Source organism: Halichoeres trimaculatus, unplaced genomic scaffold (assembly GCF_033239565.1).
Source record: "Halichoeres trimaculatus isolate MK-OKI-2021-1 unplaced genomic scaffold, fHalTri1.1 fHalTri1_scaffold_21, whole genome shotgun sequence".
NCBI lineage: Eukaryota > Metazoa > Chordata > Actinopteri > Labriformes > Labridae > Halichoeres > Halichoeres trimaculatus.
In genome coordinates, this window is record NW_027437199.1 from 15,777,509 (window position 1) to 15,792,876 (window position 15,368).

The following is a 15,368-nucleotide window of genomic DNA, read 5'->3' on the forward strand; positions in this document are numbered from 1 at the left end:
ATAGACAATTTAGGTGATAAAAGAAGTCATCAATTACTAAAAATGTGTTCCTTTCACGACTTTCCAGATGAAGAGCATGTTTGTGTATTCATAAATCAGAAAGGATGCTTTTACAGTCCAGATCTCAAACTCCTCTTTGACTTTGGTATGTTGTTTACTTCTCTAATGGTGACTAAGAGTCACCTTTAAACCTGACATAAAAACCGCACAAACAGTAAGAATGCTGATGCAAAATATATGAATATTTCTTTAGTTGTTGACAAAGAAGCTGAAATGGGTGAGATCTCTAAAGAGGCTGATGTTGACTTCCTCGATGAGTGAAAAGCAGTTTGGTGCTAGAAGCCATTTTTTCCACTTTTGAAAAAAAAAAAAAAAATGAAGGTTCAAGGCTACTGTTTGGGTGCACACGTGTTTTTGCTTTTATGTGCGCGCCACCAGCCGTTGCCTTGAGCCCATTTGATGCACAGTTGCGTGACTGCAAAATGTTAGCCGTTGCAGTGAGTCATTTTCTTCAGGAGGAAGTGTGACATTGTGTGGTGGTGCTGTATGTATGGCTCTTTATGTGTAAGTGCCTTTAGCCTTCTGTGTTTGTGTGAGTGAGTGTGTGTGTGTTACAGACGCATCTTCTGTGACTCACATTCAATATTAGTCTTGGCTTGAGAGTACTCGGACTTGAAGTATATTTCCGTCAGTTGACACGTGTGTGTGTTTGAGTACACAGCTGTGTGTTTGCATGTGTGTGTGTGTGTGTGTGAGCATTGTTGAGAAGAATTTGTTTTCCTACTTTTGCCTCATTCCATATACATACATGTGGTGTGATTTGCATTGCATGTTCAGTACACACATGTGATGTACATGTTAGCATAGCATAATGGAAGTCTGTGATATTTATTGTTTCACATTTTAAAATTTGGAAACAAAGTGGCAACTTCTTATGTTTGTTTGTACCAACACTTTTTACAGTGTGTTTCACTTTGAGTGGGTGTGCCAGGCGAGGCACTGTCTCACCATCTCCTGGGCCCTCACCTTGATACACACCTTGTCTCAGTGGAGCTCTGATAACGATCGCCGACCTTTCCCCCATACTGACAATAAATGCTTGCATGCAGTAAAACAATGAAACAGTGCTTAGGAGCTGTAATGGAAAGCTAATTCTGTAATTAGCCCGCTGATTAGACTGCAGGCCCCTCCTGCCGTGGACTCATGTGTGGCAGGTGCCGACTGTAAACCAAAGTCCTTTCCTGTGTGGGAACACAGGGAGCACACGCCCACACACACAGGGTTATATTAAAAAGAATAAAGAAAAGAAAAAAATAAATGCAGATTTAAAAATGTATTCGATGTGAGAGGGGTTGATGTATTGGAAGTTTAAACAGAGGAGGGGTGATGGGGGGCTCTCACGCTGCTGATAAGGCTTATTAAGTGGCGAGCCAGGGTGTTTGGAAGGAGGGCTTTCCTGCTGCATGCTCAGCATGTCGTAAGATATAAGTTTTTTCTCTTTGGGGATGTGTGTTGAGGGGTTTACAGCATCAATCTCTTGGCCGCTGACTGTCAGTGAAGAGTTGATGAGGAGAATTAGAGCCAGAAGTGGAGAGAGGGAAAAGGAGATTTACAGCGTGGTGTGAGTGTTATGGAGTGTTACAGAGTGGGGTGGGGGTCCGTCCCTCTCGGGGCACAAATTGTCGTAAAGTGATGGGGGGAAGTAAAAGGCTCATCGGCGACCGGTTGACTTGGAAGTGAGGCAGCGGGGGGAGAGTTAGTGGAGGGGGGGGGGGGGGGGGGGGGGGATTACAGCTTTATCTTGTCATTGTAAATTAACACGGCAGCGGAGAAGCGCCCGGCTGCACACTGACCTCTTCATCCAGCCTCGCCTCGCCTGCCTGCTCAGCTTTGGTCCTGGCCACTTTACCTGCCCGCTGCAGCTGTATTCACACACACACACACACACACACACAGAAAAAAAAAATCACTCTCACATCTTTTAAAAAGCTGAAAGGCGTCACATTATTCACCTTTTATAAATTTAGTTTTTCCTGCACCCAGAGCCAAACCCTGCTTCTATTAAGGAGTGGAGCTGTTCATAATAGCCTGCAAATGAAAGTAGTTTAGCTGAAAGGAGTTTTTTTGTGTGTGAAGTTGTGACTGTAATGCTGGGCTCTGATTGGCTGAGTGCAGTTAACCTCAGATACACAAGGGGAAGGATTTTAGCTGCAATTCAGTCAGGTCAACCAATCAACAGAGGATCCTGACATGATGCACGGAAACCCACAAAATTAAGTCCTAAACTATGTTTTCCAAGAACGCAACCGCGCTGGATGTTTTTAAGTCGGCAGTGCCACCACTGATTTTTAATACCTCTCTTTCTTGCTGTTTTTCTTTTAGGCCTTTTATGTTTCTGCAAATCCTTGCAGGAAAAGAAAAAAAAATGTTTTCACATCAGGCAGAGGCAAGCATCTTCTCATAAATGTGTTAATGGACAAACACTAATTATTTCATTAACAGGCGAGATGCACACAAACACGATAGAAAACTATAAAGATATTTCATCAGGCATTATTTCTTATTCATTTTTCTCCGTGAGCCCTCTCTTTCCCTCTTTTTGTGTAATTTGAATGTGTGATTATGTTCGTGTGTGTGTGCGCACGCCTGTGTGTCTGTGTGTGTGTGTGTGTTCATGTGAATTTGACAGATTTAACACAGTCATTGAGCAGTCTTGAGACACACTGGTCACACTTAATTTCTCATGCCAGTGATGCACTAATGAATCAACACACGCTTGCCTGTCAACAGCTAAGGGTCGTGGTAAAATATACTGGCATTCATTTTAGCCAAACTGCTATTTAAAATACAGAAAATACAGCTGCGTGTGTTCAGATAAGGACAGGGCAAGTGTGTAATTCTTAGACAATAAGTTTAAATATACAATTTAAATAAGGACGTAAACATTTGTTGACAAATTCAATAGCAGAGTTTTTGTTTTCCTTTAAATGACCCTTGATTTAATGCACCAAATATAAGTGGTTGTTTTTATATTTATTCATTTATTCAGGGTGTCCATGGAAAGGCTCAACTGTTTTCATTGGTTCAGAGGATAGAAGTAATGTGTGTGTTTGTCTGTTTTCTTGCTTGTCCCAGCCCGAGGGACCTCGAAGTCAAAACTGACAGAGTCTGTGTTTAGCCATGGCATGTAAAAGGATTTGCAGCGTATGTGTGTGTGTGTGTGTTTGGCAGTGTGTCGGAGGTGTGTTAAGTCTATGTCGTGGAGATTGGCAGCTCTGGCGGAGAGCTAAGTCTTCCCCCCCTGCAGGAGTGATCAGTGACATTCTCCCTTGGTGTGTGTGTGTGTGTGTGTGTGTTTGTGTGCGCATGTATTTTAGTTGAGCAGCTGTTTCCAGTTCTTCCCACTGCCACATTGTCCATGCCTTGATCCTAGACGACGCGCCAAGCATCAAACACGCTTTTTCACACATACACCTTGCACAGCCCGAGACATGTCAGCGAGAGAAAAAGAGAGATGGAGAGAGTTTCTTCTGTCGGGCAACAGAGAAGGAGGAAGGGAAGAAGACGAAGAAATCAAAAAAAGAACATGAACAGCAGCATCTGTGCTGGCTGTAGGGAAAAAAATAGCATTTTCTGGCAAGAGTTACGTGTTTTCAAACCAACCTCCCCTCACAGATGAGCTTAAGAAGACAAAAGTTGTTTAATTCGGTTCCATTGCAGAGGCAGTAAAAGGATAAAGAGAGTAAGGCGCAATTTTTACTTTGTTCCAGTCATTTTGGAAGAGAATTGACATCTGCAAACTAAAGGCAGAACCGCCCACACTGCCAGCCTGCCACATCCAGTGCATATAAATACATATATGCAGGCACTTGCACATTAGCACACACACACCTACAGGCTATGTGCACTCGCAGTGTCACACATATACGCATGGATCTGGCAAAAAAAATAAAAAATAAAAAAAAACTCACACATGCACTCAGAGAAGAGCATGAACATTTACAGTATCCAAAAATTCTGTTTGTACTTTTGAATAAATGCATGTTGATGAGAAAAGTTTTGCAACCCCGTGTTATGGCATGTCGCCTCAGAAGCTGAGTGACACCCGTTTACAATGGAGATCCGTCTCATGTCTTGTCTGTTTGATCTCTCTTGTCTCGGACTTGCAAATACAGAGTAAAAATGTCAGCAGGGCACATGGATTATGTGCTGCGAGGTTGATGAGAGGGAGAAGGGAAAAAAAATCATAAGCCATTTAAGTTGCCTCTGGCATAAGGCTGCCTGTCTGACTTCACACATAAATAATGTCATGGGCCCTAATTTACCAGGTCTTTGAAGAAGCCACGGCTCCCTGCTAATTCCCTTTGATTGGGAAATGACCTTCATTGTTGGACGCAGCGAGATGACATCTCCCTGGCAGATTTTCGAAAGAGCGAGGAGATCCGACAACCCCTCACCCCGGAGTTTCACCACCCCCCTGCTCTCCCTCCGTCTCCTATTCTTGTTCTGTTTGTTTTGTTTGCGCGACATCTTTCTCGAAAGAAAGAGTGCGGCTGTTTTAAGTAGGCGCTGGATTAGATAAATGGGATGTGACAGGTGTGACCGCTGCCTTCGAGATGCCTGCCTTCCTCTCTCTGCTTTCCTCAGTGTATCTCTCCGTCAACTCTCCCTCCTTCTCTTATTTCCTCTAATAACATCTCCTTTCTTTCTTTCCTTCTTTCCCTCCTTCTCTCGTTTGCCTTTCCCTCCTTTTCTTTCATTCTCTGACTTCTACCCACTTACTCCTTCTCTCCTTCCCTCTGTCTCACTACATTTGCATGTTGTGCCAGCACTGATGCAACTCGTAATCACAAAGCCGCTCATTTGAAGCCTGAATTTCCCTAATCTGAAGAACGAGGAGGGGGGAGAAAGAAGTAGAAAGTAGAAGTAATGCAACAAAGAAAAGCAGGAGCGGGTCAAGCCTTCACTTGGTCAGGTGGTGAGGAGAGAAGAGTAAAGTCTTTCAGCGCTTGAAATCACAAGATGCTTTCCCAGCGCAGCGGCACAGCCCTCAGCCAGTGTGTTAACAGTGACTGATTGAAGCCTCATCACGCTGTCTTCCAAATAGAAGCTCTTACAACCATATCATAGCTGTCACACTCTGTCCCTCTGTTACAATACATGTGCAAGAGCGCTGAGGAGAGAATTAGTGAATTATTGAGCGTGCTGACTTATTCAGAGTGTGGAGCAGACAGAGGCGAACAGAGAGAGTCGCTGAAGTGTAGAAAACACCAAGTGATAATGGTCTGCCGTACGTCTCATACGCTGTTTGGCTACAGACAATAAAAGCATTGTCAATATTGAAAGTGTCTGCCTTGCTTTATTCTCCAGTTCAAGACAAATTTACTTTATCCTGAGGAGTTTCTCTCATTGGTTTTATTTTGAAAGTTATTGCCACATGTGATGAAAAGGGATAAAGTTTAGAGTCATCTCGGGTCTTGAAGTGAATTCCTCTTCCACCAGTAAGTTGATTATTACAAAACGAACTCCACCTGAACAAGAAAAGCACTTAGAGAGTCCTTCTTTAATGTTATACTCCCTTTCAGCAGACTGTCTGCTACAATTTGGTGTTAGTTGTAGGTTTGTACGATAATTTGTTTCCTGACAGTGTTGAAAATTATGATGACCCAGTACATATTTCATATTCTGGATCTTAGTGTCCAGAATATGAGGATCTGGATCGTACTTTTACATCCGTCAGAAATTATGGTGACCTTGTGTTTTATTGTTTAGCAAAGCAATCCGACCATTTATTGTGGAGTTATACAAACATATAGTGAAAACGGCCCTATCTCACAATGATAAAGAATCCTTTAAAAAAGTCCTGGATACATATGGTGATCTGGATCATCTCCGAAATTCAAGCACTTCTTCCTTATCCCATTTTGAACATTTCCTAAAAATTTCATCAAGATCCGTTTGTTACTTTTTGAGTTATGTTGTTCACAGACAAACAAACAAACAAACTCCTGAAAACATAACCTCCTTGTCAGAGGTAATAAATGTGACAGCTGAGATGAACCGCTGCCTCTAACTGTCACCATCCCTCTCCTACCCATGCTCGCCTGCTACCCGGCGAACAGAGAACCTGCGTATGTGTGCCATCGCCCCAGGTGGCATGCTCCATATTGTAGTGAGATTAGCCAAAGATTAACCCTGTGGACCATTGACCCTCCTGTCTACAAAGAGCTGAGCTGGCCGGCTTATTGACTGACTGACTCACTTGTTTGTGTAATTAAAGAGCATAACACACACCTTAACACACCTATCCCTGTGTGTGTGTGTGTGAGAGAGAGAGGGCACTGTATGAATCAGTGTATCCATCACTGACTGTAAACCATGCATACAAACCCTTCATTTACATGTTCATGCCAGTGTGATAATGAGATATTGTTTGTTCTAGTTTGTAGCTGAGGACATCCTCCTTCTCAGTGTCACTGTTAATTGGCTTTACCTGGCGTTAAGTCGATCATGGTGGCAAGCCAAACAAACACAGGTTTTATTGGGTCAAAGATTAAGATGCTGGAAGTTACGTACCGATCAGCTGCTTTCGAGTGCTTTAAAACAGTCCCTTAATGTCATAACTGAACAATGGAGTTGAGGAAGAAAGTAAAAAAAGAACAACTTTTTTTTTTTTTTGGAGAAGCAACATCAGCATGTTCAGTTCACGTGTTTTTAATGAAAGTTTTTTTTTTGTTGTGTATGGATCAATTTTATCCCCAAATTTTGTTCTTTATTTAGTATTCTTATCAGTTTCTATGGTAACCAGCATTGTTTACGTGTCATTTTTGGTCAACTAATTCAATATTTCTTGTCAGATTTTCTTCCAAATCAAGAACTAGTGGTCAAAGGGTCTCTAGGGGCCACTGCTGAACGCTACATGACGTCTGTTTTTCTTCAATTCTGCATCCCGACAGTTTTATGCACCAAGATTTGCGATTTGTTCAGAATTATTGAAGAGATCAGGCTGAAACTTTAAGGGTGTTTTTTTTCACAGTAACAGAGCTGTGTGGTGGACTTAGGAGAGTTTGTTTGAAGCTATTTTCACCATTTTTGGGGTAAATATTTTGCACCAAGGTAAAAAATACAAGTATGTGCAGTCATAAGCTTAGACTGGCAGGGTTGATCAGTTCTGGGTATTATTTTTCTTCAATCAAAATTTGAAAGATGTACCATTTCTCTATCTTCAGATGTCTACTTTGGCATAAGCCTAGCTTTGAAATAAGTGTGGTCAGTATTTTAAGTGTGGTTCCTCAGGATTTTAAGCTATTGAACCAAAGTTCCAAATTTGAAAACTTCAGAGAGTACCGAAAAATACACTTTGAACAGTAAAGGACTTTTTGAGTGTTGACCAGTTTTTGTCTATCGAGCCATCTGTAGTGAAAACCAGTGGAAAATGTTTTCAAAACCCTGCAAGTAAAAACTAGATCTGTTTTCAAGGAGTTGACTTTTCAAAACAAGGAGTTCAGAAATCATTTCTAAATTTGTTCTTCTCCCCAAACGTATGAGAGGATTATGATTTCCAAAGTCACTTAACTTCACATGGAAAAGACAGCGTAAACTTTAGTCACAAGACAGCAGGATAATTATTCATCATGACAGCTTGGCAAAAGGCTCAGTGCTTTACTGTGAGCTGTATGTTTTATTTTTGTCGCTGTCATGCAGATTGTTGTTTTGTCAGTCCTTTTAAGAATTTATGGAAATGATTTGACACCGCTCCAGAGCTTTGTTTTTTGAAACGGGATCTACTTTTTGTGATTTTCCCGTTTGACGGAGTTGCATCCTCAGCATTAATTGTGGGGAATCTTTGGACAAAAGTAGCGCAGTGCTGAAACTTGGGATTTAGTACAGTAGCGTTGGACGCCCCTCAAAGCCGAGCTGTTGAAGGCTTTGTAATGAAGAGTTAGCGTGACTCTAAGAGTGTGCAGAGTCTTTTGCTGTCTTTTCATGTGCTCGTTCTGTCAAGTACCTCCAAGTCAGTCAAATGCAGATTCCAGAGGATGTAAGCAAGGAAAAAAAAGGAAGTATGCCCCAACTTGAGATAACTGGCCAGGGATGACAGTTGGTTGTATCGAGCTACGAGAAGGGGAGATTGAGGGAATAAAGAAAGTATGAGAAGGAGAGAAGGATGGAGATAATGAGTGGGTCTGTGCCAGCTCCTCCCTGCCTCATCCTCCTTTTTCCTCCTACAGTTTCTTTATTCATGTGTGTTTCATTTAAGGTAATTTCTGAATCTAATTAAGAATCCCTTCCTCTCCATCTCCTCCAGGAGCAGGACTGCACTAAGGGGAGCTCTCTGAGCCCGTACCCCCAGCACAACGCTACCTCACCTGGCAAAGAGGATGGTGGAGGAGGAGGGCGGCCCTGCAGCGACGGGGGCTCAGCCACGGGTACTCTCGGGACCCCTGAGAGACGCAAGGGCAGCCTGGCAGACGTGGTGGACACACTGAAACAACGCAAGATGGAGGAGCTGATCAAGAATGAGCCAGAAGGTCAGTGATGAAAGGGGATGCTTGTCCGGCCAGATGTGTGATCTGTAGCTCCCCTCCAACTCTCTGGCTCTGCGCCTCTCTTTCATCACACTCTGTTGTCCTTTCTTTCTTCTTCTTCTTTCGTTCTGTGTTGTTACCGCTTCAGCTCCATCACTCCCTCCCTGCCTCCCTCTGTTATGAACCCATACACATTCAGATGAGAGGCGAGCCTTTGTTTTTCCAGAACACAGACAGACAGCATCAGCTGTTTGGGCCTATTGTCCACAATTATTTGCATATTTATCACAACCTGACAAATAAGATGTGTGTGTGTGCATGCACGTGTTTGTGTGCGCTGCTTTCTTGAGTGTGTGAAAAGCCAACAAATGTACTTGGATGTCTTAACAGCTCTCAACAAATGTTCAAAGAAGCAACACTCGATTAGGATTTAAATAATCAGTCAGTGTTTAATGCGCCGATCACCCTTCTCATACCTTTTCTACCTTTTCTTTAATTCTCTTTCAGCCCTCAGATAAAGATTTCATACACTGTCGAGAAGTCAGGACCATGTTTTTGCCCAGGGCTACACTTAGCTTGCTTAGCCTCCACATTTTAATACTCAAGTGTAGCCTTGGGGAAACAGTTGGAGTCAAGAGATAAAATTAACCCATGGCCAACTCCAATTTCCACTGAGCAGATAAATGGGGGCTTAAGTCACTATGAAATACATGTGATAGTGATAATGTGATAAAGAGATTACCAACAGGTGTCCCCAGCTCACAGCAGAGTATAAATAACATTAATTGACAGAGATATCTTTTGTGTGCTCTGCAGAGAGGTCAGTGTCAGAGCAGTTACACAGAAAATGCACGAAGCCAGCAGTGGCTCGTTGCCTTGCTGAAGGGCGCCTCAGCAAAGAAGATAAAGGCATTAACAGGTCTGAAACGCTGGAGATGGTCCAAACAGAACCATGAGCTGTTGCTAGGGAAGCTGTGTTACTCTTACATGACACGTGATTAACGCTTAGTCTAAGGACACTGAGATCCACTTGATATGAGGCATTCAGACTAGGGGAGGACAATATAGCCTCAAAATTATATCATGATATTTTAAGGAAATTTGCAATAACAATTTTTATGAAGCTATGGAGGAAAAAAAAACTTATCATTAATAGTTGCTGCTTCTAAATAACAGCATTTTTATTGCACACACAGTATGTAAGCCACTTTTCCAATCATTTACTACTACTACACAAGCTTGAAATGTAAACATAGTAAGTAGATCCAGAGGAAATCTGATGTTTCGGAGAAAGAAAAGTTTATTATACAGGCGAAAAACTTCATAATTCTACATGACACAACACATTCTTTCTATAAGAACACCGACAGAAAAGAGAAGGTGTGGATTGGAGGTGCTGAAGTTCTAGGAGGGCCAGATTAGCTTAACATCCTAATTAATTACCACGAAAGTACGTGGGTAGGATTCCTGCAGGAACATGTGGTCCTCCTGCGATCTTGTGATCTCGGGTATCCAGCTGCTATGGGCCTTGCCCTGTGCTGTGCTTCACGGCGCTTCAGAAACATAGAACTGTGCTGCATGGCGCTCACGCTTTATGTGAGAATTGGGGGTAATGCCGGCATAGGGTTTGGACGTTTAGCTCAACCACATGTCCATCAAAGAGGCAAAAACTCAACCGTTGATAACGTAGTTTTTACGTCCTCTTCACATGTTTTCAAAGCCTGGTTGTATTCCAGCTATCACACCAGTCGTGTGTTTCAGCTTTAGATGATGGAACATGTTTGTGGTGTTGCCACCCCTTGTATGAGTTCTCCTGCACATTTTTCATTTAATATGTCTGATCTTTGGTCTTTGTTCAGCCAAACCACCTCCACACACTGCAAGAAACTAAAATCTTATCAAGTATTTTTGTCTTTGTTTCAGAAGAAAATGTCTTGTTTCAAGTTATTAAAGTCAAAAATGAGGTCTGAATTGCTTGTAACAAGTAAAAAGGAAAATCTGCCAATGGAACAAGAGAAAAGTTACTTGTATAACGACATTATTCTACTTTTAAGCAAACTTTTCTTGTTCCATTGGCAGATTTTTTTTACTAGTTACAAGCAATTCAGACCTAATTATGTCTTCAAATAACTCGAAACAAGACACTTCTCTGAACTGACCAGTTCAATGTGGCTCATATCCAGTATAACACAACAATTTTAACTTAGATTAAGACAGAAACACTTGACAAGATTTCAAGTTTTTTGAAGTGCATCACTGAGTTAGCTCCTCTGTTAGGCTCAAAATCTTCATGTGAGGATAAAATTGATGCTGCTGTGCTACTTTCGCTCTCGGCCATTGTTGTTTTGTACACAGCAGGAAGCCATTGCATCTCTGCGCTGTAAATATCGCAAAATGTCAAATTTATATCATACAAAAAAAATACACCAGTATTATTGTAGATGGTATGATATGGCACACTCCTAATTTAGACTTGGTTCCAGGTCAAATCTTGGATGCAGAGGACTGGAGGAACCTGTGAACACCTTAACTTTGAAAACCACAGGACCTTCCGCAAAACGTCTATATGCCCCTTTAGCCCTAGCTCTACCTGCTGTGCGCTAAGATTTCTATTCAAGCATTTCTATATGCGCCATGCAGGCTTAAATGACACCGAGCCCAAAAGGTGAAGGAAAGAGTGCAGCGGTGCAGTGTGTATTTGTCTGTTAAGTGTAGGTGTTCATGTGTGCGTGTGTGTCTCTGTTCCAGCAGTACATCAACAGGCTTTCATTTCAAGCAGCGTTGTGCTAACTTTATTTTCAGGCTTTTCTGTAAGGTTTTCAAAGCAGGCCAGGACTGCTGGTCATCTCTCGCTGTCTGGTTGTTTTTGTTCCAGTCAATAAAGAGGCCTGTTGTGGCAAAAAAAAAAGAGAGAAAGAGAGGGAAAAACTGGACTATTTGTCGAGCTGAGCTGTAATTGAGGTGTGTTTTGGGTTGTTCGCTGCTTCACTAGACCTCATGAACTGGCTGCACGGGGAAAAAAAACAACATTAATGGATCTTTATGAGTCAGCCAGCGCAATAGAGAGAAAAGGGGAGAGAAGGAGGAGAGGAAGAGGGAGAAGGAAAGGACAGCGGGAGCAAGAGAAGGAGGAAAAGTGAAGGAGAGAAGGAGCTGTGTCTTCACAGACCCCATTAGCAGAGTGCCACAGTGTGCAGCATCCAAACCAACCCCGAGCATTATCTGCCCTACGTTTAAATGAAATGCGCTAACAAAAGGCCCCAGTGCCTCCAGACCTATCACACACACACACACACATGCACACACACACGCACACTCATACCCCGGCCAAGCATGAGAGAAAGGAAGAAAAGAAAAGAGAGTAGGGAAGAAAAGGGATGCTGAGAAAAGATGAAGAGGGGCAGAGGCAAATGGAGGAGGGGGGGAGAGGAACAAGAGGGGCGGTATTGAACGCAAGATAGAAATCCCTTCTGTGTGCCCGGCTAGCTATTGTTTGGCTGTGTGGCTCACAAAGGCCATTAGCAGCAAACAGCAGGTTGGGATGAAAATTTAATGAAGGCTTTAATCATTATGAAAGGCCTGGAATATTACTGCTCTCTTTCTCTCTCCCACTCTTACACACACTGCTTCCAGCTGGATCAATGACACACACACACTCGTACACACATACATTCAAAGTTGAGGAACATTTACACCAGGAGCGATGTGGACATGGGGCCAAAGACACAAAATGGGTCAGAAAGTGATAAACATGGCAAAACAGGATGGGGAGCTTGACTTAACGAAGGAAAGCCCTGAGCTAGACATCACACACACGCTCGAACACACAAGTATGGCTTAAGTTTGAAAGATATAGTTCTGTGTCTGTGGCTAGTGGTGCTCTACTTAAGCTAGATGAATGGAGAGTGGTAGTTACTAGGTCAGTGTGTGTGTGTGTGTCTACGCACATGCTGTTTAAACCTTTGGGAGCGTGTCGTCTCGTGAATGTGTATTTGCATATGTAACTGTGACACGGTGTGTGTAACCATATGTGTTTCATTGGAAGCCTTGCATTAGCCTGCATGCATGCATCCAAGGTGTGTGTTTGTGTGAGTGTGTGAGTGTGTGTTGCAGCCCTAATAAATGACTAGCAATGTTGTCCCTCATGGCCTGGCCCAACCATGCTCCAGCGCTCCCCTGCTCTCTTCATTCATCTCCTGTCTTACTCCAACGGCCACCTGCTACCCTGGAGATACACACTCCTTCACACACACATAGGAACATGCATACACAGGGTAACATGTATACAGACACACGCACACACAACTAAAAGCCATACCTGCGTTAAATTCTTCAGGAGCAGGAGCAAAGATTAGGATGTCGTGACACTTGCCTCATGTGTTTGTGTGTGGACTCGTGCTGGAGTGTGTGTGTGTGTCATTACATGGAATAATGAGAGCGGAGTGTACAGCATTGCAGGTGACGCAGGGTCGAGAGGAGGGCTGGGGGATGACACCCAGGAGACATGACTGCACAACCACACACACACACACATTCACACATTCACACACCTGAACAGCTCCCATGCACCTGCCATTTAACCCTTTGTGACCCCTGTGCCACAGAGCAGGGCCTTTTGATAATCCATTAACCCAGCTGAGAGACACAAGACATGCATCAAATATGAAGGGTACAGCCAGAGATGAACAGAGATCGATCCCAAAAACTGGAAATTTCTAAAGGAAAAATCAAGGAGAATTAAAAGGAGTAGAAACATTGCTAAATGGGGCACAGATGTTCCTCTCGGCCCCTGGAGTGGTGGCTCCACTGCCCTGGACTTTCACCAGACACTTGGTATCTTCCCTCCTTTCCTTTCCTCTCCTCCTCTCTCCTTCTCTTGCTCTGTGGGAGCGATGACTGTAAGCGGCTCACATTAAGTGCCAGCTGAGCTGGTCACGTCTGTTGACCCTCTGCGTGTAGCTCCAGCTACCTGTCACTAAGGCTTCTTTCCTTTGAAGACCTTTTACAATATATATTTTTTAAGCTTAGCTTCTTTACTGGGAAAAAAAACTCAAGTCACTTTAAAGAATCAGTGTACAACTTCCTTGAAAAATAATCTTTAGATTTTGCCAGTAGTAGTAAGAAAATGAGGTATTTTTGGTCATTTCCTCCGCCAAGGAGGTTATGTTTTTGGGAGAGTTTGTCTTGTTTGTCTGTGAATGACATAAATCTAAAAGTAACAAACAGATCTTGATGAAATTTTCAGGAAATGTTCAAAATGGGATAAGGGAGATGTGATTACATTTTGGAGGTGATCTGGATCACCGTCTGGATCCAGGATCTTTTTAAAGGATTCTTGATCATTGTGGGATAGGGCTGTTTTCACCATATGTGTATATAATTCCATGATAAAACAACACAAGACAAGGTCACCATAATTTCTGACGGATGTAAAAGTTTGATCCAGATCCTGGAAATATTCTGGATACTAAGATCCAGAATATGAAATATGTACTGGATCATCATAATTTTCAACACTGTCAGGAAACAAATCATGGTACAAACCTGCAACTAACACCAAATAGTAGCAGACAGTCTGCTGAAAGGGAGTATAACATTAAAGTCGGGCTTGAGTGTTGCTTTTCTAGTTTTTTAAGTGCAGCTGTTCTGCTGACTTAGTCCTGTGAATCAAATTAATTTTAATGTTTAACGTTTTGGTTTTATTCTGATTTAAACAGGTTAACAATTTTAAGAGAATTCCTTCAATTCACCTCCAGAATCTAAATCTCATGATTCCAGTGTAGTTACGCTTAAACTTTTCTAAGATAACGTCATCACCGTCACCTTTTCTAATTCATTTTATTGCATTTATGTTGCTCTTTTTTACACAAACATGCTAACTTTTATTTTACTGCTCTCAGAAAGTCTTAAAAATTGTGGCTGTTTCTGATTGCGTTGATTTCTTTGTGACGGTGTGAGGGTAAATAAATAGCACCGTTATTGTTGTTTCATTGAGCCAAGTGTGGCTCTAGGGTTTGACCCTGACCTTCATACTTTATAGCCTTGATCTGGACACGCGTGTAGGGCAACAACAGACACACTCTTGCAGATCTGTATGTACACACACACACACACACACACACACACACACACACACACACACACACACACACACACACACACACACACACACACACACTGAAGCGGGGTGTGCAGGTTTACAGCTGTGCCGGCAACCTTAAGGTCAAGCAGAATGGTGTTTTTATGGCTGAGCGTACTTGCTGCTCCAAGGCACTGGTTTCCATACTGAAAATGCCAACTCAATGACAGATGTCACACAACACACACACACACAGGGACACACGCACACACATTCACGCACAGCACTTCATCTATTTTCAAGGCAGGGAGGGAATCCAGGGCTTGCTTTTAGAGAGCACTGAGGCATTTTATAGGACAGCACTTAGGCAAGGCCATTGTGCCACACAAGCACACAGTGGCCGTAGCTCCCTCACGCCTCCGTACACTCCAATGGGTGACAATGGGAAAGGCGGATACACTCTGCCAAGAAGAAGGAAAGAGAGAAAGAAAGGGAGAGGGGGAGAAAAGAGCTGGAGCGGTGGAGGGATCGAGGCAGTCTCCCCTTCATCCGTCCATCAGTCAACCCCCTCCCTCTTTGCTTAATCCTTCCACTGCTCTGTTATCTAGGGGGCTATTTCACACACACACACACACGCACACACACATGCACACGCACATGCATACAGACACAAACATGCACTTCAAAGATCAACAATGGCATAAACAACCCTTACAAGTCAGCACACAGACCTGGAACTACAAGGCACCGATCCCTGAGGA

At 42.9% G+C, this 15,368-nt stretch overlaps 1 protein-coding gene across 9 annotated transcripts in view; it reads left to right on the forward strand.

The window, feature by feature from the left end:
* The window catches only part of sox5 (SRY-box transcription factor 5), a 111,106-nt gene that overhangs the window by 17,110 nt on the left and 78,628 nt on the right, over window positions 1-15,368 (forward strand). For all 9 annotated transcript variants that reach the window (XM_074698088.1, XM_074698083.1, XM_074698084.1 and 6 more), the window contains exon 3: window positions 8,309-8,531. In XM_074698088.1, the coding sequence (XP_074554189.1) occupies window positions 8,309-8,531 (223 nt within the window). The remainder of the gene's footprint in view (window positions 1-8,308; window positions 8,532-15,368) is intronic.